Source organism: Ursus americanus, chromosome X, assembly GCF_024610735.1.
Source record: "Ursus americanus isolate L20-20 chromosome X, mUrsAme1.1.p, whole genome shotgun sequence".
Classification (NCBI taxonomy): Eukaryota; Metazoa; Chordata; class Mammalia; order Carnivora; family Ursidae; genus Ursus; species Ursus americanus.
The window spans coordinates 44,164,689-44,188,262 of record NC_142164.1 but is presented as its reverse complement, the minus strand read 5'-3'; the positions used below and the strand labels follow the sequence as shown (position 1 = coordinate 44,188,262).

General features: G+C 42.3%; 1 protein-coding gene across 1 annotated transcript; it reads left to right on the top strand.

Moving 5' to 3' along the window:
- Nucleotides 1-5,622: 5,622 nt before the first annotated feature.
- LOC148106902 (nuclear RNA export factor 2-like) lies at nucleotides 5,623-22,411 on the top strand. The gene is made up of 21 exons (XM_087859649.1): nucleotides 5,623-5,647; nucleotides 12,438-12,621; nucleotides 12,854-13,007; nucleotides 13,310-13,393; nucleotides 13,508-13,612; nucleotides 13,729-13,809; nucleotides 13,930-13,999; nucleotides 14,147-14,235; nucleotides 14,356-14,463; nucleotides 14,641-14,750; nucleotides 16,578-16,614; nucleotides 17,024-17,092; nucleotides 17,179-17,234; nucleotides 17,374-17,481; nucleotides 17,602-17,660; nucleotides 17,769-17,884; nucleotides 17,977-18,019; nucleotides 18,594-18,666; nucleotides 19,222-19,404; nucleotides 22,049-22,109; nucleotides 22,242-22,411. The coding sequence occupies exons 1-21, from the start codon at nucleotides 5,623-5,625 to the stop codon at nucleotides 22,284-22,286; spliced, it is 1,860 nt and encodes a 619-aa protein (XP_087715775.1). The 3' UTR covers nucleotides 22,287-22,411.
- Nucleotides 22,412-23,574: the final 1,163 nt, after the last annotated feature.

The window sequence follows — 23,574 nt, the reverse complement described above, 5'->3', positions numbered from 1 at the left end:
ACTTCTTTTTTTTTTACCATCACCTTTGTCTTTTATTTAATTTTTAATAATATTTTTATTATATTATGTTAGTCACTATACAGTACATCCCTAGTTTTTGATGTAAAGTTCCATGATTCATTACTTGCGTATAACACCCAGTGCACCATGCAATACTTCTTTTTCTTGCCTAATTGTTCTGCTAGAGTTTCTGATACTACGTCTTTTAATTTTTTTCTTTATTATTTTTATTGAGTATATTTAAGGTGTACAACTGGATGATTTGATGTACTTATATATTGTGAACAAATCACCACAATCAACTAATTACTAACATATCCATCGTATCACATACGTACCTTTCTTTTATGGTGAGAAAACTTGTGGTCTATACTCTTAGGACATTTCAACTATACATTACAGTATTGTTAGCTAGAGTCACCATGATATACATTTCATTATACGTATGTATCATATATTCTTTATCCATTCATTTGTTGACAGATTGTTTCCGTATCTTTTTTTTAAAGATTTTATTTATTTATTCGACAGAGATAGAGACAGCCAGCGAGAGAGGGAACACAAGCAGGGGGAGTGGGAGAGGAAGAAGCAGGCTCATAGCAGAGGAGCCTGATGTGGGGCTCGATCCCAGAACGCCAGGATCACGCCCTGAGCCGAAGGCAGACGCTTAACAGCTGAGCCACCCAGGCGCCCCAAGATTGTTTCCATATCTTGACTATGAGAATGCTGCAAAGAACCTATGAATGCAGGTGTCTCTTCAACATCATGATTTCAAACCCTTTGGATAAATATCCAAAAATGAGATTGCTGGATCATATGGTAGTTCTATTTTTAACTTTTAGGAGAAACTCCATAATGTTTTCCATAATGACTGTATCAATTTACATCCCCATTTATTGTGTACTAGGGTTCCAGGGTGTACACACACACACACACATACACAGAGTAAAATATCATTCAGCCTTAAAAAGGAAATGCTGTTATTAGAGATAACATGGATAAACATAGTGGACATTATATTATGTGAAATAAGCCAGAAAGACAAATACTGCACAATACCACATATATATAGAATTTTTAAAAAAGTCAAATAAAGTTGAACTCATAAAAGCAGGGAGTATATTGGTGTTTATCAGGGGTTGGGGACTGGGGACAATTTGGAGTTGCTGGTCAAAAGATACAAAGTTTCAGTTGCATAGGATGACTAAATTCTGGAGATCTATTGTATGGCATGGTGACTATAGTCAATAATATTTTGTTTTTTAAAAATTTGCCAAGAGAGTAGATCATAAGTGAATTACCACCAAAAAGGTAACTATGTGAGGTGATAGAAATATTAATTAGCTTGATTATAGTAATAATCATTAATCATTTCACAAAATATACAAATACAAAAACATTATTGTTATAGCATCTTGGTGAATTGACCCCTTTATCATTATTATAATGACTTCATTGTCTCTTGTGACACTTTTTGACTGAAACTCTACTTTGTCTGATATAGGTACAGCCACCTTGCTCTTTTTCAGTTACCATATATGTGAAATATCTTTTTCCATCCCTTCATTTTCAGGCTATGTGTGTCTTTTAAGCTAAAGTGAGTCTTTTGTAAGCAGTCTATATTTAGTTCCTGTTTTTCATATCTATTAGCCACTCTATGTCTTTAGAGATATAATTCATTTATATTTAAAGTAATTATTGATAGGTAAGGATTTACTGTTGACATTTTGTTGTTTTCTGACAGGTTTTTTTTGTCCCTTTGTCCCTTTATTCCTCTCTTGTTGTCTTCTCCTGTAATTCGATAAATTTTTTATAGTGCTATGCTTTGATTCCTTTCTCTTCATCTTCATGTATCTACTATAGATTTTTGCTTTGTGGTTACCATGAGGTTTACATAAAACATCTTATAGATATAACTATTTTAAGCTGATAAAAACTCAACTTTGAATCGCATACACAATTCACATATTTTATATTGTGGGTCCATTAAAATTATTGTAACTATACTTATATTTAATAGTTTTGTCTTTTTAATTTTTATACTAAAGTTGAGTTATTTATTCATTACAGTGTTAGAATGTTCTGAATGTGACTATTTGCTTACCTTTACCAGCAAATTTTATATTTTCATCTGTTTTCATGTTGTTAATTATTGTCTTTTTGTTACAACTTAAAGAACTCCCTTTATTCTTTCCTTGAGTGTCCACTTTCATTTTTAATTGACTGAAATTATTTTTTTAAGTCTTTATTCAAATTCCAGTTAGTTAGCATACAGTGTGGTATTAGTTTCAGATGTACAATATAATGATTCAACTTCTCTATACCTTATGCTCTTCTCACCACAAGTGTAGCTACCATCTGTCATATACAAGGCTATTACAATATTGCAATATTATATTCCTTATGCTAGACCTTTTATTCCCATGACTTGTTTATTCCATACATAACTGGAAGCCTTTATCTCCCACTCCCCTTCACCCATTTTGCCCATCTCCCTACACCACCCCTTTAGCAACCATCAGTTTGTTCTCTGTATTTATAGGTTTGATTCTGCTTTTTGTTTGTCTATTCATTTGGGGTTTTTTTAGATTCCACACATGAGTGAAATCATATCATATTTGCCTTTCTCTGACATACCCTCTAGATCCATCCATGTGGTTGCATTTGGCAAGATTTCATTCTTTTTAATGGCTGTCTATTTCGCCCTTCAGATCTGTTCTTATTAGCTTAATATATTTAAGTGCCCCAATATTGGGTGTGTATATATTTATGATTGTTACAACTTCTTGATGAATTGAACCCTTTATTATTGTATAATGACCTATTGATTCTTGTTATTGTTTTTGGCTTAAGGGGATTTTGTCTGATATAAGTGTGGCTATACCTGCTTTCTTTTGGTTTCCACCTGCAAGGAATATCTTCTTACATCCCTTCATTTTCAGCTTGCATGTCCTTAAAGCTGTAGTCAGTCTCTTGTAGGGAGCATATAGTAGGGTCTTTTTTTTTTCAATCCATCCATCCACTCTGTGCCCTTTGATTGGTGAATTCATTCTATATACATTTAGAGTAATTATTGCTATGTAGACACTTACTAATGGCATCTTATTAATTGCTTTCTAGCTGTTTTGTAGTTCTATTTTTTCTTTATTCCTCTGTTTCTGCCTCCCTTTGTGAATTAGTGATTTTCTGTGGTGGTATGCTTTGATTTCCCCTTTATCTTTTGTGAATCTACTACAGGTTTTTGCTCTGTGGTTACCATGAGTCTTACATAAAACACCTTACAGATAAAACAAATTAAAGCTAATAGCAACTTAACTTTGATCACATTCAAAAGCTCTAACCTTTTACTCTCCCCCTTATGTTTTTGGTGTCACAACTTACCTCTTTTTATTTATTACAGTAGCTATAGTTATTTTAAATACTCTTTTCTTTTAACTTTTATACTATAGTTAAGCTGTTAACACCATCCTATTATAGAATTACAGTTTTCTAAATATGACTGTGAATTTACCTTTACCCAGTGTGACTAATTAGTGTCTTCTTTTCAGCCTAAAGAACCCCTTTCAACATCACTTGCAGGCAAGCCTAGTGGAAACGAACTCCCTCAGCTTTTGTTCATCTGGAAAATACATTATTTATTCTTCACAACTTTACTGGACATTCTTGGCTGACAGGTTTTTTTTCTCTCAACAATTTGAATACAGCATACCACTCTCCTGGCCTGTGGGGTTTCTGTTGAGAAATCTACTGATGGCCTAATGTGGGGTTTTTTGTTGTTTTTTTGGAGGTTATAATTTTTTTTCTTGCTGCATTTAGGATTTCATGCTCATGGATCGGAAGAATTAACATAGTTAAAATGTCTGTGATACCCAGAGCAATCTACACTTTCATTGCCATCCCGATCAAAATATCAATGACATTTTTTAAAGAACTGGAACAAACAGCCCTTAAATTTGTGTGGAACCAGAAAAGGCCCCAAATCACCAAGGAATTCTTGAAAAGGAAAAACAAAGGTGGGGACATCACATTGCTGGATTTCAAGCTGTACTACAAAGCTGTGATCACAAAGACAGCATGGTACTGGCACAAAAACAGACACGTAGACCAATGGAACAGAATAGAGAACCCAGAAATGGACCCTCGGCTCTTTGGGCAACTAATCTTTGACAAAGCAGGAAAAAACATCCAGTGGAAAAAAGACAGTCTCTTCAATAAATGGTGCTGGGAAAATCGGACAACTAGATGCAAAAGAACGAAACTTGACCACTCTCTCACACCATACACAAAGATAAACTCCAAATGGATGAAAGACCTCGATGTGAGACAGGAATCCATCAAAAGCCTGGAGGAGAACATAGGCAGCAACCTCTTTGACGTTGGCCACAGCAACTTTTTTCGCGACACATCTCCAAAGGCAAGAGAAACAAAAGAAAAAATGAACTTGTGGGACTTCATCAAGATAAAAAGCTTTTGCACAGCCAAGGAAACAGTCAAAAAAACTAAGAGGCAGCCAATGGAATGGGAGAAGATATTTGCAAAAGACACTACAGATAAAAGACTGGTACCCAAGATCTATGTTTTTGATTTTTGACAGTTTTATTCTAATATGCGACCTATTAGTTTCATGAACTTGGATATCCAAGTTTCTTCCTAGGTTTGGGAAGTTGTCAGCTGTTATTTCTTTATATTAACTTTCTACCACCTTCTCCCTCTCTTCTCCTGAACTCCAATGATTTCAATATTTGTACGTGTGGTGGTGTCCCATAGATCCCATAGTCTTTCTTTGCTGTTTTTCATTCCTCTGAGTTATTTCAAAGTTTCTATCCTTGTTTTATCTTCTGTTTGGTCTATTCTACTGTACTAGAATGGTAATTCCCCGTTGCATTTTACATTTCATTCACTGAATTCTTCAGCTCCAGAATTTCTGTTTGGTTCTTTTAATGATTTCTATTTCTTTGTTAAATTTCTTATTTTATGTATTATTTTCCTGATTAGGTTGAATTGTCTTTCCGTGTTTTCTTGTGGCTCATTTCATTTCTTCAAAACAGCAATTTTTAATTTTTTTATCAGCTATATTGCAACATTCTGTATCTTAGTGTTCAGTTGCTAGAGGATTATTGTGATCTTTTTTATTGTGATAACATGTTTTCTTGATTCTACATATTCCTTGGAGTTTTGTGTTGCTGCTTTCACAGTTGAAGTCGGAGACACCTCCTCAAATAGTTACTAATTGTCTTCTGGTGGGAGATATTTTAGTTAGTCCTGCTTATATCTGGAATTTCTCCAACCTGTGTGAATACACCTTTCTAGAAAACTTACTCCTTCTCATGACTGAATTCTTAAGCTTGTATGTCTTCTCTGATTCTTACAACTCATGGGGCTGGGCTGGTGAAAACTTCTCTTTTGTTTTCCAGAGGGTTGCACTATAGCTCAAGTTTGTGATTTTTCCCTTGCTCACAGACTCTGGCTTGTCATCTGAGTGTACTTGCAGTTTACTGGAGCTTGCTCTTGCCAACACACTCAGGAGAGAGCACAAGGAGACAGCTGTACAGTAGGAGGAGTTGTGGGTTTAGCACTTGGGGTATTGGGGGGTGCCCATGGGCCAGATGGGGAAATCCTTAGATGGGGTTTTTCCAGCAGCTTGTGGGTAGGTTTCCTGCTGGAGTCCTGAACACAATTAGCAGGAACAATGTTCCTTTAATGTCCTTTGATATTCTTGTCTGCCTCTTCTCTCAACTCCTTTTACCCCCTACTCATGGAGGTCCTGCCTCAATACACTGGGTGCTGCTGGAAAGAAACAGGTTTCTCTGGAAGTTTCCCATACTGCTCGAGTAGCCAGGCACTCACTCACTGCTCCCCATTTCCCCTGCAGGAGAGGTTGCCACTAGCTGTTTCAGCTCTGTACTCACCTTGGGATAGAGGCAGCACTGGCAAAATTCCTCTTTTCCTTTCCATTGTGTCTCTTTCTATATATAATTTGCTCCAACAGAGAGTACTGGAATATCTCATTGGGAAGCTGAACTTCTACAATATCTCTCTTACCCATGGGTGTCTACCCAAGTCAGCACTCTTCAGATTTTTCCCAACCATGACTGAGAGAGGTTGGGGCCGGTTCACTCAGTTCTGTTGATTACACAGCCAGTACAGAGATCTATCTGCCTATTTTCTGATGCACTGGTAGGCAAGACTCCTTCTAGGTCCCTTGGTGTATGATGTTGGATCCCACAACTCCCACTTTTGTTTATGGGTCGATGCCAATTTTTGGTGGACAAAAAAGAGGGATGTCTTACATCACAATGATGCCAATTACACTACCAGATTAATTTTTTATAGACATCGAAATCACTCAGGATTGTGATAATACTACATATAGAAACTCTGAGTAAGATGTAAAATGTTCGACCAAAGATAAATATGTTGTTTTTATTTCCTTTGCGTTTCCTTCTCTCCCTTCTTCCCCCTTCCTTCCCTCCCTCCCTTCCTCCCTTCCTTCCTTCCTTTCTTCCTTCCATCTCTCTCTTTTTTATTGAGGTATAATTGACATATAACATATTAGTTTCAGGTGTACAATGTAATGATTCAGTATTTGTATATATTGTGAAATGATTACCACAATGAGTCTAGTTAACATCCATTACCAAACATAGTTACAATTTTTTTGTGATGAGAACTTTTAAAACCTACTCTACAGCAACTTTCAAATACGCAATACAGTATTATTAATTATAGTCACCATGCTGTACATTACATCTCCATGACTTATTTTATAACTGAAAACTTGTAATTTTTGACCCTCATCACCCATTTTACCCATCCCCTAATCACTTGCCTCTGGAAATCACCAATTTGTTCTCTGTATCTATAAGCTCAGATTTTTTTCTAGATTCCACATATAAGTGTAATAATATGGTACTTGTCTTTCTCTTTTTGCCTTATTTCACTTCCTATAATGCCTTCAAGCTCCATCCATTTTGTCCCAAATGGCAAGATTTTATTCTTGTAATGGCTGAACAATATTCCATTGTGTGTGTATATATATATCACATTTTCTTTATCCATTCATCCATCAGTGGACACTTAGGTTGTTTCCATGTCTTGGCTACTGTACATAATGCTAGAACAAACATGTGGGTGCATACCTTTTCAAATTAGTGTTTTTCATTTTCTTTGGATAAATACCCAGAAATGGAAATGCTGAATCATATGGTAGTTCTATTTTAAGTTTTTTGAGAAACCTTCATACAATTTTCCATAATTGGTTGTACCTATTTCCATTCCCACCAGCATTCCCTAAGGTTTCCCTTTTCTCCACATCCTCTTAAACACTTGCAATTTCTTCTCTTTTTGTTAATAACCATTCTAATAGGTGTGAGTTGATATCTCATTACGGTTTTGATTTGCATTTCCCTCACTATTAGTGGTGTTGAACATCCTTTCATGTACTATCAGCCATCCATATGTCATCTTTGGAAAATTGTTTATTCGGATCCTCTGCTTATTTTTGAATGAGTTTTTTTTTTTTGCTATTAAGTCATATGAGCTTTTTATATATTTTAGATATTAACCCCTTATTATATAATGATCTGCAAATATTTTTTCTCATTTGGTAGGTTGCCTTTTCATTTTGTTGACTGTTTCTTTTGCTGTGCAGAAGCTTTTTAGTTTGGTGTAGCCCCACTTGTTTATTTTTACATTTGTTGCCTTTGATTCTGGTGTCAACTCCAAAAACAAAAATCATCACCAAGACTGATGCCAAGGATCTTACTGCCTATGTTTCTTCTAGGGTTTTATGGATTTAGGCTTTATATTCCAGTCTATATACCATTTTCAGTTAATTTTTATGTATGGTATAAGAGGGTGTTCCAGTTTCATTCTTTTGTATGTGGCTGGCCATTTATTGAAGAGCCCATCCTTTCTCCACTGTATATTCTTGTCTCCTTTGTCATAAATTAACCATATATGCATGGGTTTATTTCTGGGGTGTCTATTCTGTTGCACTGATCTATGTGTCTGTTTTTATGCCAACACTATACTGTTTTGATTAGTAAAATTTTGTAATACAGTTAGAAGTCAGGGCATGTGCTGCCTCCAGTTTTCTTCTCCCTTCTCAAGATTGCTTTGGCTATTAGGGGTCGTTTATGGTTCCATAAAAATTTTAAGATTATTTACTTTATTTCTGTGAAAAAAATGCCATTGGAATTTTGATAGGAATTGCATAGAGTCTGTAGATTACTTTTGACAGAATGGACATTGAAACAGTATTAATTCTTCCAAACCAGGAGCATGGAATATCTTTTTATTTATCTGCAACTTCTTGGAACTTCTCTCATAAATATCTTATAGTTTTTGGTGTACCAGTCTATTACTTCCTTGGTTAAATTTATTTCTAGGTGTTTTAGTCTTTTTGATTCAGTTGTAAATGGGATTGTCTTCTTAATTTCTCTTTGTCATCGTTTGATTTCAGTTTATAGAAATAATATTTTCATGATGATTTAGTGTCCTGCAACTTTACTGAATTTGTTTATTAATTTTAACAGTTTTTTAGTAAAATCTCTAGGGTTTTTTAAATATAAAATATCAAATAATCTGCAAGTAGTGACATTTTTATTTATTCCTTTCCAGTTTGATGCTGTTTATTTCTTTTTCTTGTCTAGTTGTTCTCTCCAGGATTCCAATTCTATGTTGGATAAAAGTGGCAAGAGTGATCATTTTTCTCTTGCTAGTGATCTTGGAGGAAAAGCTTTCAACTTTTCACCATTGAGTATGGTATAAGCTGTGGGGTTGTCCTATATGTCCCCGATATAACTACTTTGTTGAGAGTTTGAATAGATGGATGATGACTAATTAATTCCACTTCTAACTGTACACTAGTGAAAAATACTAATTTTCCAAAAGACAAATTCAACACATGCTAGTTTTACAAGCAGATTATGAAACAGTTCTACAGCCCAGCTGGGTTTTTTTTTTTTCTGGAATAAATGGATGTGGGTAGAAATGGTTGAGAGGTATGGATTCTCAAAAGTGGCTTTGTTGACCCCAGATCTACATTGCCTACATTCATTTAACAAATACTAATTAGGCCCCATTGTATGCCAGACACAGCGAGCTCAAAGTGACTCCTAATCTGCAAACGCTGTGGTCCAAACAGATTTCTCCATCTACTTCAAGACCGATTATCTCCAATTTGTCCAAGGCACCTGGATCCGCCCAAGCAGGAGTGACTAACTCCTGCTCACAAAACATCACCCCTGGTCTGCTCACAGAAATCTGTCCTCGAGACCTGAAAGTCCACCATTAAAGGAGAACCAGCACACTAGCTGGAGGAACACTTAGGATGTGGAGGCAGACCAATAGGTGAGGACACAGTTTCTGTTCGGCCACTGGCTTGGCTGAGAAATCCTGGGGAACGTACCTAATGCCCTGTGAGCCTGAGATTCGTGATCTGAAAAGGACCTGTGGATACAATTGTCATCAGATTTCTGTGAGGAGGTCAAAGAACTCTAGTGAGTCTGCCCAACACTGAGCAAATGTTGGTTGCTGCTGGGCAAGTGTTGGTTTACTTCTCACCCTGTTCTTTCCCTACCACAGCAGGGATGCCATTGCCATGTACTCAACGGCATAGCAATGACGTAGGCAGAATTCCAGACTGACACAGGAAGTAGCCATGTGAACACACATGATGTCATAAAGGATACTCACAACCATTTCTTTGTGGGAGGTCAGTTAATACTGTGGTAGAGACTGAGGGAGACCCCAGGCAGACTGAGTGAGAGGCACCAGCTGATTTCCGATACTCCTGTTGTTGTCTTTGATTTTAACACAACAACAGTGAGACAGGGATCATGCTGAGATGCAAACCTTCAGTAAGGGGATATGCGTGTGTGCACATGTGTGTGCGCGTGGTCTCTCTGGCTGTTTAATCACATGCCCACTGTCCTATGAGATTCCCAAAACAGGCTATGCTTGAGATTGCTCCTGTCTGAATCACTTTGATGAGGGAGGCCTCTGGCCCTCTTTAGACTTAGCTGGTCAGCCTGTTGATTGCTGTAGCTGTTAGGTAGCTCACTTTTAACACTTTCCCTTTGACAACATTATTTCTGAAGTAATGTCAGTTCTCAAAGATGGCTCTGATGCTCCATACACCATATGTTGACCATGAACTGTTATTCCTCTTTTTAATATTTGAGTTTTTCCCTTCATTGGTGGATTTTCATGAAAACCAGTTGGTTTCCTGGCATTCTCCAAAGGTCACTAATAAGTTTCCTCTTTGTTGTTGTTATTGTTTAGTATCATTATGAACTCCTGGCTTTTTAACATGTTGATGGGCTTCAAGCAATTGTTTTGAGCAGAGGAGTGAAATGATTTGAATTATGTTTGCTGTTGGGCTGAAAACAGATGGTAGGAGAGCAAGGATGAAAGTAGAGGGACCAGTTGGAAGGCAGCATAATCCAGGAGATAGATGTTGGTGTCTTGGCCAGGGTGGTAATAATGGCGGTGGTGAGAAGTGGAAGATTCTGGATGTATTGAAGAGAGGAGGCAAGAGATTTCCTGGTCATTTGGATGTGGAGTGTGAAAGAGAAAGAGAGAGCACTCCAGGCCGCTCCCAAGTTTTGAGGACTGAGTCATTGGCATTTCAGGGTCAAATGCTCTATCCATGTTTAATTCCACTTCCAGTTCCACACAGGGAAGGTCCCAAAGGTTGTGAGTAGCAGGATTGTCCTGACAGCAAGGCCACACACTGGAAGCAGTGACTCCCCAGAGGAATTAATCTGAAGCATGGTTGTAATCACTACATCATGGAGCAATCAGCAGTGAACAGATTTTTACTCATAAGTGTGCCCTGAGACAGCATGGAGTAATTAAGCTACAAAATGTACAACACACAAACCAAGAGAGCCTTAAATATTAGAACCCAAAAGGAAGCTGTTTTCTGCCAGTCTAGGTACCTTAACCTCCCCCTATTGCCTACCCAAACCACTAGTAGTATCATCTGTTGTTACACTGTTTCAGTTGAATGTGGTAAAAATAAAATACCCTTAATGAATCCACTGTGGGCAAGAGAATTGGGACTCTTATTTCTGTAGATGCCAGAAAATTTCCAAATCATTCCACATGGCAAATTACATATGTTGACAGGGAGTATTTGCAGGGGGAGAGGTGAACATCAATACAACTCCTAGGAATGAATACAGGGTGAAATATCACTGAGACACTAAGTATACCTGTGGTTACAAAATCCAAGAAAATAGATGTCAGAGCAAAAGAAATTGATAAGAGACAGAAAGAGACATTAGATAATGATTAAAGGATCAATCCACTGGGGAGTCATAATGATCCTAAATATGTATGCACCAAACAACAGAGACTCAAAGTACATGAAGCAAAACCTGATAGAGCTGAAAGGAGAAATAACCACATCCATAATTGTAGTTGGGGCCTTCAACATTACCCCCCCACTTAGCAAGGAATAAAATTACTAGAGACAAAACCAGCAAGGATATAGATCTGAATAACACAATAAACAGGATCTATATGTCATAAATACAGCACTCCACCCAACGACAGCAAAGAACATTTTCCTTCCAATATCTATGTAGTATTCATCAAGCTAGATCATCTCCTGGACCATCAAACAAACCTCAACAAATTTTAAAAGAATTGAAATCGCACAGAGCACATTCTCTGACCATAATGGACCCAAATTGGAAATCAATAATAGAAAGAAAAAAGAAGAATCCGTACACACTTAGAAATAGTAGTTGCTATATCATTCCAGTTTGTCATTCAAATCTTTGTTGCAGAGGAGCTGAGGCTAGGAAGAATTGTCCCATCATCTGAAAGGCATTTCAGGCTGGGCAAAAAAGAAAGCTCACTCTGGATATTTCAAACTGAGTATTGTTGACAGCGAGGCTAGAGGGAGGGGGACAGCTTAGGAGGCTGTTACATCAGTCCCACCTAACGTTAAACTTGAACTGCACCAGCAAAGGAAATACAGCTTGCTGATCATTAGCAGGATCAGTTTTGTGGCTGGTTGTATTTGTGAAGCATGAGAAAGATTGCCTCCCTGGTATTGGTGTAGACAGGCCTGAGAGAAGGCACAATTCAGATGTCTTCCTGGTGTATGCTTCTTTTCTGATCTAACCCATGGATGCACACATCTCTGTTTTTTATAAATCCTGCTTCATTCTTTAAAAGGTTCAATACAGTTTCCTCCTCCTCCTCTTCCCCCAAGATTCCTCCCCTGGTCATGCCATCTGTCAAATAAGGCTCTCGTATCTGGACAAGAGGAGGAGTTTCCTTTCTGGGGTTTGGGGGATTGGACCCTCAGGGCAGGTTGACACTTTGCTTGCCCTACCATGGTGTTAGCCTAAGATGTGGTACACGGTAAGTGGACCACTGATGTGCCTTCAAACTTGTATTTTTGTTTCCCCTTTGAGAATACAATGATGGTGGTAGCTCACCTCAAGGAAGAAAGAAAGTTTGGAGTTCTTTCCGAGGTAATTTTGGCAAGAGGAGCCCTCCTTATGAACGTGGTGGATATGAGCCTCAGCGTTCACACCTCCAGGAGGATGATGGAAATGTGTTGATGAGGGATGTCCAGGAGGAGCCCCAAGTAAGACAGTAAGTGACTGGGCAGACTGTTTTGCATGTAGCAGCCCCTGGGACGGTGCGAGTCTTTCACGCTCCCTGGTCTTCTTTTTCTTCTCTCACTGGAAAACTGAAGAATGCCAGAAGTGGAATAATGGTTAAGCAATCCTAACTGTACTCCTGGTGACAGAGAGGTGAGGGTGTATAGAAGAAGACTTTCTTAGCATTTATGGCCACCCTCCTCCTCTCCACTTCCCCTTCACAGCGCTCCCTATAGCACACGGCACAACAAGAGGAGAGTGAAATGGCAAAATGAAGGCCATATCCATATTACCGTGTGGAGAGCTGGAAAAAATCTGAAGAGAGAAATGGGGGAGAACACACAAGATGGAACCCCAGGGAGCTGGTTCAAGATCACCGTGAGTGTCTTGGCAAGGCCTGCATTAGATAGAATACCCTGGAACCTTGTGAAAAAGGAAGACCACATTAAACAACCTTACGTCAGTTATTTGGAGGAGAGCTTTCCAATGGAGATTTGTTTCCATTGGAGGGTCTAGGAAATCCATATTTGGCACAAAAATAAGAAGTAATGCCAGTGCTCCCTTCTTTCGAACCCCTCTAAAGCTCAGTAGAGGGTCAGACAAGAATGCTGTTCAGTCTGTTTTGCAGCTTTAAGTCTCTGTTATCTCTCCTTACTCCCATCCCTTCTTTTCACCTTTAGATTCCCTATGGGAGAAAGTATGACAAGACATGGCTAATGAGTTCAATCCAGAGCTTTTGCAGTGTCCCCTTCACTCCAGTGGATGTAAGAGAGGATGGTGAAGCCAGATGAGTGGGCACAGGGAAGTGGGGGCGGGGGGAGCCCACTGAGCAGGAAGACTCTATTCTCCAAAATTATTGTTGCCTCCCCCTCCTGCAGTTTCACTACGTGAAAAACCAGGCTCGGTTCTTTGTCCAGGATGTTGACACTGCCTCTGCATTGAAGGATGTCAGCTACAAGATTTGTGACGAGGAGAACCGAAAGGTATGTGTTGAGGGCATTACCTCTACCTAGTCCCAGGGCAGGAGGACAGGGCAGGGGCTGGTTGTCTTCTTTAGAATGAGAGTTCCTGATGCTTACCCCACCTCTCCTTCCTGCAGATATCTATCTTTGTCAATCCCTCTACTGTACCCTACTCTGTGCGGTATAAGTTGGAACCAGAACAAATGGAGCAGTTAAAGGTAATGCAGGCTCAAAGCCCACTGTGTGCCCACACCCAGACCCACCTCTTCTTCCTCCAGCCCCTGGTTTCCCTGTCCCCACCAGAGCCTCCCAGTGGCTCTCTCCACCTCTCTCTGCAGCTGACCATGAACAAACGCTATGACGTCTCCCAGCAAGCTCTTGACCTCCAGTGTCTCCGCTTTGACCCAGGTACACTTGACAGCAGTAATTCTAGGGCAGGTGAGGGCATAGGGATCTGCCTGGGAGGGAGACTGAGGGTTGGCGACGTGGGGAGGAGTTGGTGCTGGCCCTGGACCCCTCTCAGACTTCTGATTGCCTCCTCTCGGCTTCCTGAAGACTTGGTGGGCCATGATATAGATATAATCCTGAATCGAAGAAACTGCATGGCTGCCACTCTGCAGATCATTGAAGAGAATTACCCCAAGGTGAGGCCTTAGGCCCAGTGCTGTTATTAATGGTAGGGGGTGGAACTCATGGGGTGGAGGACAGATTTGTCTCTGAGGTTCTAGACAGTAACTGTCACTCTAACTCTTCTTCACCAACAGCTGTTGTCCTTGAACTTGAGCAACAACAAACTGTACAAGCTGGATGGCCTGTCTGACATTATAGAGATGGTCCCCACAGTCAAGATCCTGAACCTCTCCAAAAATGAGGTGAGAAGAGGGAGCCAGATCAAAGTTGGGGTTGACAGTGGGTGGTAGTGCTCATCAGAGTGATGACAGGAGGCAACAGAAGGTACCAGTGTGGAAAGGTGGGGGCTGGGGGTGCAGGGGCCTGTGTGTCTCTCTTTCCCTGGGACCCCTTGCCAGTTTCTTCTCCATATTTCTCAGCTGCACTTGGTGTGGGAGTTAAACAAGATGAAAGGGCTGGATCTTGAAGAGCTTTGGCTAGAAGGGAACCCCTTGTGTGATACCTTTCCAGACCAGTCCACCTACATAAGGTCAGTGTGAACACCTCTCACACTTCCTAGGAACCTTTGATCCTGGGAGCCTGAACTGTCCCTGAGAATGCATGTATGCAGGAAGCTGCAACCCTCATCCTCTAGAAGGACCATGGTCCCACCTTCTCTCTCTGTGTCCTTCACTTGTAAGGAGTTTCTTTCCTCTGACCTGCTCACCTCTTCTCCTGGTCTGGGGTCTATGTCCACCTTTCTGCAGTCAGTATTCTTTGTTAGTTTGTTTGTTTAATTTTTTTAAAAACGACCTTTTAAAAATTTTTTTTATTTAAATTCAATTTAGTTAACATTTAGTGTATTATTATTTTCAGGGACAGAATTTAGTGATTCATCAGTGGCATATAACACCCAGTGCTCATTTCATCAAGTGCCCTTTTTATGCATTCAGTGTTCTTTAGAATGCCCAACAAGAGTGTGTGCTCCAGGAAGCAGGGCTCCTCCTCCTCACCAGGACCAGGAGTGACCAGCCTTGAGCCAGATGTTGATGCCCTGGACTGAGAAGGGTCCTCCAGCCCATGGCCCCATGCTGAGACAGACCTTCTTAACTCCCTGCTCAGATGGGGTTTCCCTCCCTTATTCTGAGAGGGGACCTCCTTCCCTTACTCCAAAAGGGTTGCCCTCTCTAATCTCAGGCTGCCATGGTGGCTTTCCTGCCCCATGCTGAGTGCCAGGGTCCTAGGGACCTGCTATTATGACATCCATTCCTCTGACCCAATGCCAGGATCAGGGCCCTCCTTGGGAGAAACCAGGGTTCCCTGAGTCAGGGGGCCAGAAATGGATGACTGCCAGTGAGCAGAGGGCTTCCTGAGGCAGGAATGGAAGGCAGAGGACAGAGGTGCTTGAGGAGACAGAAGGACCAGCCTCTCAGAGACACTTTCTCTCCCTTCCCTCCACACGTCACATCATCCCAACTGGTCCTACAGAGAAGCCCTGGGTAGCCCAGCACAGGTATGATTCCTCAGGCTAGGAACCGACTGAGACAGGCACAGGTGCACTGGGGCCATCAGGAGGGAAGGCGGTGATCGCGAGGGGGCCACAGACCCTCAGCTCCATGCTGACCTGGGGTTGACCCTGTACTCCCTCTGGGGAAGGTCTCCTGCCCCGTGGCTGGCTCATTTCCCATGCCCGCCTCAGACTGAGCTCACACAGTTGACAAAGGTTCAACCAGCATGCGGTGGGCCCCCAGCCCAACACCTGCATGTTTTCCATTCCTACCTCAGGCGCCAGGGCCAGCCAGGGCAGATGAAGGAAAAGACTGCAGCCAGGGAGCCATTTCCCCCTTCCTCTCTCTTCCTCCTCATCCCCACCACCATGGTAGAGCTTCTTTCCCTTCCTTTTGCTTTGCCTTCTCTTCCTCCTTTGTCCTCGTTCCCCTATGTCTCTCCCACCTCTCCCCTCCTACCTTCATTCCTTCTTCTGTCTTCATCCCCCTCACTCTCCCTCCCTGCCTCCTGGGCCTTGCCTCACTCACTTCCCCGTCCCAGCATCCTGGGCCATCCCTGGGGAGTACTGTGGTCCTGCAACATGCTGGACCCCTAGTGGGGTAGCAGAGCGCTGGGCTCCCGCTCCATTCCCTCTTCTCTCTGGAGTCTTCAGTAAGGATTTAGAAGGAAGGGAGGCAGGGAGGGGAAGGCAGCCCTGGAGCCTGGGCTCCAAATGTTGCTTCTTGTGGCACTGAAGAAGGGAGTCAAAGCCGTCTAGGTGGGAGCTACCCAGTGGAAAGGAGAGGGAGGGAAGGGAGGAAAAGGGAAGGCGGGAGGCTTTGCAACCCTGACCTACCAGTCACTTCTTTCTATTTTTGATTTTGGACAGTGCCATCAGGGATTGTTTCCCTATGTTGTCGCGCCTGGTAAGTGCCTACATTCATCATTGTCTCTTACTAACACTGATCACCTCCACACCTGCCCTCAAGCACTTTGGGTCTTGCCTAGATTACATGTTTGTGTCAGACCCTTAACTATTTTAGGTGACCAGGACTCCTGAAAAAGATATGAATATGCTTTCTGGGAAAATGTCTACACACACACACACACACAGAGAGAGAGAGAGAGAGAGAGAGAGAGAGACAAAAGTTGCATATAATAGTAAATACTTTCAGGAACTCATGATGAAGACACCCACGGTATTCTTGTCCATGTAATTTCCAGTGCCCTTTCATACTTAACCTCTGACCCGCACCCTCTCCTGGGCTCATCTTTACCCCTGATCATCCAGGGCCACCTCCCTGGTCTCCACTGCTGACTTCTTCCCTTCTCCAGGATGGCCAGGAGTTATCACCACCAGTTATCATGGATACTGACACACCCTCCTTGATAAAGCCCTGCAAGGTGAGGGAAAATTGATCAAACAGCATTTGGGGTATTACAAGGGAGGCTTTATCAGCCACATAGTCTCAAATGTCTTTTGATTCCAGGAAAGCTACAAAGGATCTGATACACTGAAGAGTCTAGTCCTGCAATTCCTGCAGCAGTAAGTACTCCTGGGAATCTGGGGAAGGGGATGGCTAGGATGGGTGAGGCCACCCAAGCTCAGGACTGCTGACTGGGTCTTGAAATCTCATTTGGGGTCCAGACCACAGAGTTAGACTCTCCTCATTACTGTCCCACAGGTACTATATGATCTATGATTCTGGAGACCGTCAGGGTCTCCTTGGTGCCTACCACGATGAGGCCTGCTTCTCCCTGGCCATTCCCTTCAACCCGGAGGACCCAGCCCCGTGAGTAGCAAAGCTCAGACTCTGCTCCTGGGCCCTGTGGCTCCCCAGTGGACACAGGGCAGCTCCTGGAAACACCCACACTGGCCAGACCAACACCTTCTGTTTCTCTTTCTCTGCCAGAAGCAGCTTGTGCGAGTACTTCAAGGAAAGCAGGAATATGAAGAAGCCCAAGGACCCCTGTGCGTGTGTGATGAGGAAGATTGGGCAGAGAAAGGGGGTGTGCAGGGGTATTATAGGGCCCAGGGTCTGGCAACCCCTGACCTTCGCTTGCTTCTCCTCCCCCACAGACCTGTGTGTTCAGCCACTGAAGCGTACAAACCGTGACATCGTGTTCTCCCTCTGTGTGCTGCCCAAAACACAGCACGACCTCAGCTCCTTCTTAGTGGACATATGGTTCCAGACGGTGAGCACCTGCTTCCTCCCAAGGGCAGCCCCAGAAAGCCACAGGTGGGTAGGAAGTTTAGGTGACTTAGCACCTGGGCTCTTCCCTTTCAGGAGAAGATGCTCTGCTTCTCTGTCAACGGGGTGTTCAAGGAAGGTGAGTGTGCATAGAGCCCCTCCCCAGATGCCCTACTGCTCCCTCCCCACTGGCTGGGCTCCCTCTCAGAACTGTCCCAGGCTCCCCTGATGCCTTCCCTTCTATTCTTATTCCCTCTGTATTCTCCTGCCTCCATGCTGTCCCCAAACCATCCTGGTCTGGACTGGGTCTATGCCTGTCTGCCCCACACAGCTTGGGCATTAGGGACACCGTCTGTGGAGTTTCATGGCTGTCATCCCAGATCTTATTCTGAGAACCACTTGAGGTGGTTACTGAACCTCTAAGTTTCCTCACTTGCAAAATGGGGCTAATAATACCCACCTCTCAGGCAGCTGTGAAAAATGAATTGAATGAACATGTGAAGTGGTTGTCACAGCTCTTATCACATAGTAGAGGCCTTGTAACTGGGAGCAGACTGTGCCTACTTTTGCCATCCCCATACCAGACACCCCAACTCCCAGTGAACAATTGTTCCCTTCAGCATGAGTATCAAGTCAGACGTTGACTGGGGAACACTGTGTGGGCATGTGAAGCATGTGTGACTCTAAGGGGGTATTGTTGCTTGTTGTTGAAGTGGAAGGAAAGTCTCAGGGTTCTGTTCGTGCCTTCACCCGGACCTTCATCGCTACCCCTGCCAGCAATTCCAGGTGAGTGCTACATTGTAGGTGGGAATGCTCATCCCAGGCTGGGCTCAGGGGTGTGGGAGCATGGTGGTGAAGACATCTTGGTTTTCTCAGTATTGTGGAAAGCCAACAGGTAGCTCCAAGGAGCAGTCTGGTCTGGTGGTTAAGAGCATGGGCTCTGGAGTTAGCACTGGGTTCTCTTCTTGACCCCAGCACTCTCTGGGTGTGTGTGATCTTGGTTAAGTCACATGACCTCTCTGTGATTCATTGTCTTCCTTGGAAAATGGGTATTAGACCATCCATTCCCTTGGGCTATTGTAAGGGATGAATGTGGGTGTAAAATCATCCCTGGGTTGCAGGTTAAGTACACATCTAGTGAGGTTGGTAGACAGTCCCTGCAAAGGTGGGCTCTGTGGGAGGGGTGGAGGCACCAGCCCAGGAATCTGGGTATGGGGGGGGGCAGGCACAGTAGGGGTATGGAAGGAATCTGGTTCCCGAATGGCAGTGGGAGCAGGATCATTGTTGGGGATGTGGAGTTGTACATTCATCCACTTGTCTGAGGGCCCATTTTCCCTTCAGTCTATGCATCGTGAATGATGAGCTGTTTGTGAGAGATGCCACCCCCAATGAGACTCGGAGTGCATTCTCCAACCAAGAGCCTACACTGACCTCCAGTACCATGCCCACCCTCTCCCAGGAGCAGCAGGAAATGGTGCATGCTTTTTCCACTCAGTCTGGGATGAAACTCGAGTGGTCTCAGAAGTGAGTGCTGGGTATGCATGGGAAGAAGGGTGAGTTGGGACAGCGCTTGGGTGGAGTAGGAGTGTGAATCAAAGAAACTCGCAGGGAATTTGGAAAAGTAACATTTTGGATAGTTCGCTTCCAAGAAAGAAAGAAAGAAAGAAAGAAAGAAAGAAAGAAAGAAAGAAAGAAAGAAAGAAAGCCCATGGAAAAGGTATCATACTATTATATATGTGAAGGATTAAAAAAAATAGTATAATGCTCAATGACATTGTCTTATATATAGAAAATCTGAAAGATGCCACCAAAAAGCTACTAGAACTAATAAACTCAGCAGGGTTACAGGATAAAAGACCAATGTACAAAACTCGTTTGCATTTCTATGTACTTGCAATGAGCAGTCCAAAAATGAAATTAAGAAAACAAGCCCATTTACAATAGCATCAAAGTAGTAAAATATTTGGAAACAAATGTAACAAAAGAAGCACAAATCTTATACTCTGAAATCCATAACACATTGTTGAAAAAAATTAAATAAATGGAAAGACACCCCATTTCCATGGGGTGGAATATTGCTAAATGGCTTAATATTGTTAAGATGGCAGTAGAGCAATCTACAGATTCAACACAATCCCTGTCAAAATCCTGCTCTGCAAAAATTGACAAGGTTATCCTAAACTTCATACGTAAGTGCACCAAAACAGTCTCGAAAGAAAAGAACAAAGTTAGAGGACTCACGCTTCCTAATTTCAAAACTTGCTACAAAGGTACAGTAATCAGGACTATGTGGTGCAGGCATACAGACAGTGCATGAATCAAGAGAGTAGAACTGAGAGTCCACAAATAAACCCTCACATTTACGGTCAATTGATTGTCAATGAGAGTGCTGAAAAAAAAATCTGTTGGAAAAAAAATGGTCTTGTTTCAGCAAATGGTACTGGGACAACTGGATATCCACATGTAAAACAATGAATTTTGACCCCAGATTCACATCCTGTACACACATAGACTCTAAATGGATCAAAGATCTAAAGGTTAAGAGCTAAAACTATAAAAACCGTAGAAGACAACATAGGTGTAAGTCTTCATTAGTTAGGCAAGTGTTTCTTATATATGACACCAAAAGCACGAGCAACCAAAGAAAAGATAGATAAATTGGGCTTCATCAAAATTAAAAAGCTGTTGTACACCAATGGACACTATCAAAAAGAGTAAAACTCCTGCCAAAGGAATGGGAGAAAATATTTGCAAATCACATATCTGACAAGAATATATGAAGAACCCTTGCAGCTCAACAGCAAAAGGACAAACAACCCAATTCAAAAAAGTGGAAAGGGGCTCTGAATAGACATTTCTCCCAAAAGATATACAAGGGGCCAAGGAGCACATGAGAAACTTCTCAGCACCATTAGTCATTAAGGGAGTGCAGGTTAAAACCACCATGAGTTACCACTTCCCACCCACTGGGATGGCTTTCATCAATAAAATGAATGATAACAAGTGTTGGTGCAGATGTGGAGCAATTAGAGAGCTTATGTATTATTGATGAGAATAAAAATGGAGCAGTGGTTGGGGGAAAACATTTTGGCAGTTCCCCAAAATGTTGACTATGGAGTTACCCTATGACCCAGTAATTCCACGCCCAAGTATCTAATGAAAACATGTTCACTCTAAAACCTCTGCGGGAATGTTCATAGCAGCATTACTCATAATAGCCCCAAAGTGGAAACAACCCAAATGTGCTTTAGCTGATGAATGGATAAACAAATCTGGTACATGCACATGGTAGAATATTATTCAGTCATAAAAAAGAATACAGTTCTGATATAAGCCATGCCACGGATGAACCTTGAAAGCATGCTAAGTGAAAGAAGCCAGCCTCAAAAGGTCACACATTTGTTTGATTCCATTTATATGACATGCCCAGCATAGGCAAATCCACAGGGACCAAAAGCAGATTAGTAGTTTCCAGGGTCTGGGGAAAGGGGAGGAATAGAGAGTCATCTCTAATGTTGAAGGAGGTTTTTTTAGGTGATAAAATTATTTGGGAATTAGGTAATGGTGAAGGTTGTGCAATCTTGTGACTATACTAAGAAAACACTGAATTGTACACTTTAGAATGGTATGTGCATAAAAATAATAAAATGGTATGTGCATTATACCTCAATAAAAATGATTGGAAACTTGTACTTTAAAATTTCCCATTTGTTTTTTTTAGATTTTATTTATTTATTCGGCAGAGATAGAGACAGCCAGCGAGAGAGGGAACACAAGCAGGGGGAGTGGGAGAGGAAGAAGCAGGCTCATAGCGGAAGAGCCTGATGTGGGGCTCGATCCCAGAACGCCGGGATCACGCCCTGAGCCAAAGGCAGACGCATAACCGCTGTGCCACCCAGGCGCCCCTCCATTTGTTTTCTTGAATGTCTTTCTTTATCAATATATATTAAGTTCCCTTGTTGTTTTGGAAAGGTCTATTTTTCTTTTTTGAATTCTAGTGGGGATGAATGGCAGCGATAGACATTTTCACTAGGTCTTTCTTCATCATTGCACGTAGCGTTCATACAGGTACATGCATCCCAGCAAAAAAGTGGCACAGATTTAGCATCACATGGTCAACATGTCTGTACTATGGTACTAACCGAGATCACCTGTTCTCCCACGCCAGGTGCCTTCAGGACAACGAGTGGAACTACACCAGAGCTGGTCAGGTCTTCATGATGCTCAAGGTGAGGTCTAGGAATCATTAAGCAGGCTACAGATGGGCGTTTCTGGGCCTTCAGGTGGAGGGAATGAATGAAATGATGAACGAATGAAACTCCGAATCTGGCTCTTCTGATGTCCCAACTCCTTCCCTCCAGAACGAGGGCAAGATCCCAGAGGAGGCCTTCAAGCAAATCGCCTAAAAGAAGCCTTGGATGTCCACGTCATCATTGTTTCTCTTTTCTCCAGCCTGAGGCCATGCCCATGACTGGGGTTGGAGGCCTGACTGACCAAGAGAAATCAAAATTACCTTGCAGGCCAGGTAACATAACCACCTGAAGGATCAGTTGTTCCATGTATTCTCCCCACTCATGATTGCCGTTTATGTTCATAATAAAGAGTTGTGTTGCATGTTGTATGTTGTGTGTCCTGGACCGCCCTTCTCCCAACCATGAGCCAGTGAGTCCAGGACGGAAAGGCCCTGTTCTCTCCCTGACATTATTCACCCTGGCAGTTCCCGGCAGGTACACAGGTTTGGCTCCATAGGTAGTATGTCAATAAATTCTGATGATAAAGGACACACACTGCTTCCAGGGATTGGCCTTGGAAATAGTGTCACTCAGTCAAATGCTCTTCCTGGAGGCCTGCAAAAGCAGGCGTGTGACCAGGAACAAATAGGGGCTTTGCAAGGGCTGCCTACTAGCTAGTTAGGGCAGTAGAAGGAAGGAAGATGAGGACTCACATCTATTTACTTCTTATTCCTAATCATTTGAATGCATTCAAAGGCATACCGTCAACAATTTTATGACTTGCATACGGGTGAATGGGAAATGGGCCTTTCCACACCTCTCACCATGCTTGCTTGCATTTGTCTTCCTATCCACCCACTGTACTCCTCTCCCCTCTCTGAAGGTGCACTGTGGGAGGGATCTCACTTTAGCACCTGGGAGTGAGGGTCAGCCTGTTTGCCCCGTGCATTTCTCAGAGAGCTGACAAGGGTGCTCTGTGTCCGTGTGCTTGAGGGGGTTCAGACATTTAGTTTCGCTTCCAGACAAACAACAATAGCACGGAATCTCACATTATGGTCGGTTCTGTGGGACCTTTCTCAATGATCAGCAATTGGCAGTTCAGAATCGCAGGCAAGATTTGAAAGGGAAGCTTGTGCAATTTATTTCCCACACTTCTGTAACGTTTGGACTGTAGACCACAAGCAGGCAGAATTTTTGAAATTAAAATACTAGCAGTACCAAATTTCACATTACCATCCTGTAAGTGATGGCACAGGCGAGGTATCTCCGGTTTACAAATTATGCCTGTACTGGCAGGTCTCACATAAGTCATTTCCTACCACTGGCCACTTTTCAGTTCTTTATGTACATTTACCCGAGGAATCCATATAGGGGTGTGTGAATTGCTTAGAAATATGAACTAAGGGAATAATTGCCATTACAGAAGGAGTAATTCCATGCTATTCCATGTAGTGCCTCAGTG

Excerpts from the sequence above, each read along its gene's own strand:
- LOC148106902 (XM_087859649.1), top strand. The coding sequence starts at position 5,623 with ATGGGGTTTTTCCAGCAGCTTGTGG. Across the intron at positions 17,661-17,768 it reads GAAGAAGCCCAAGGACCCCT|ACCTGTGTGTTCAGCCACTG; the intron begins GTGCGTGTGTGA and ends CCTCCCCCACAG. Across the intron at positions 19,405-22,048 it reads AAACTCGAGTGGTCTCAGAA|GTGCCTTCAGGACAACGAGT; the intron begins GTGAGTGCTGGG and ends CTCCCACGCCAG.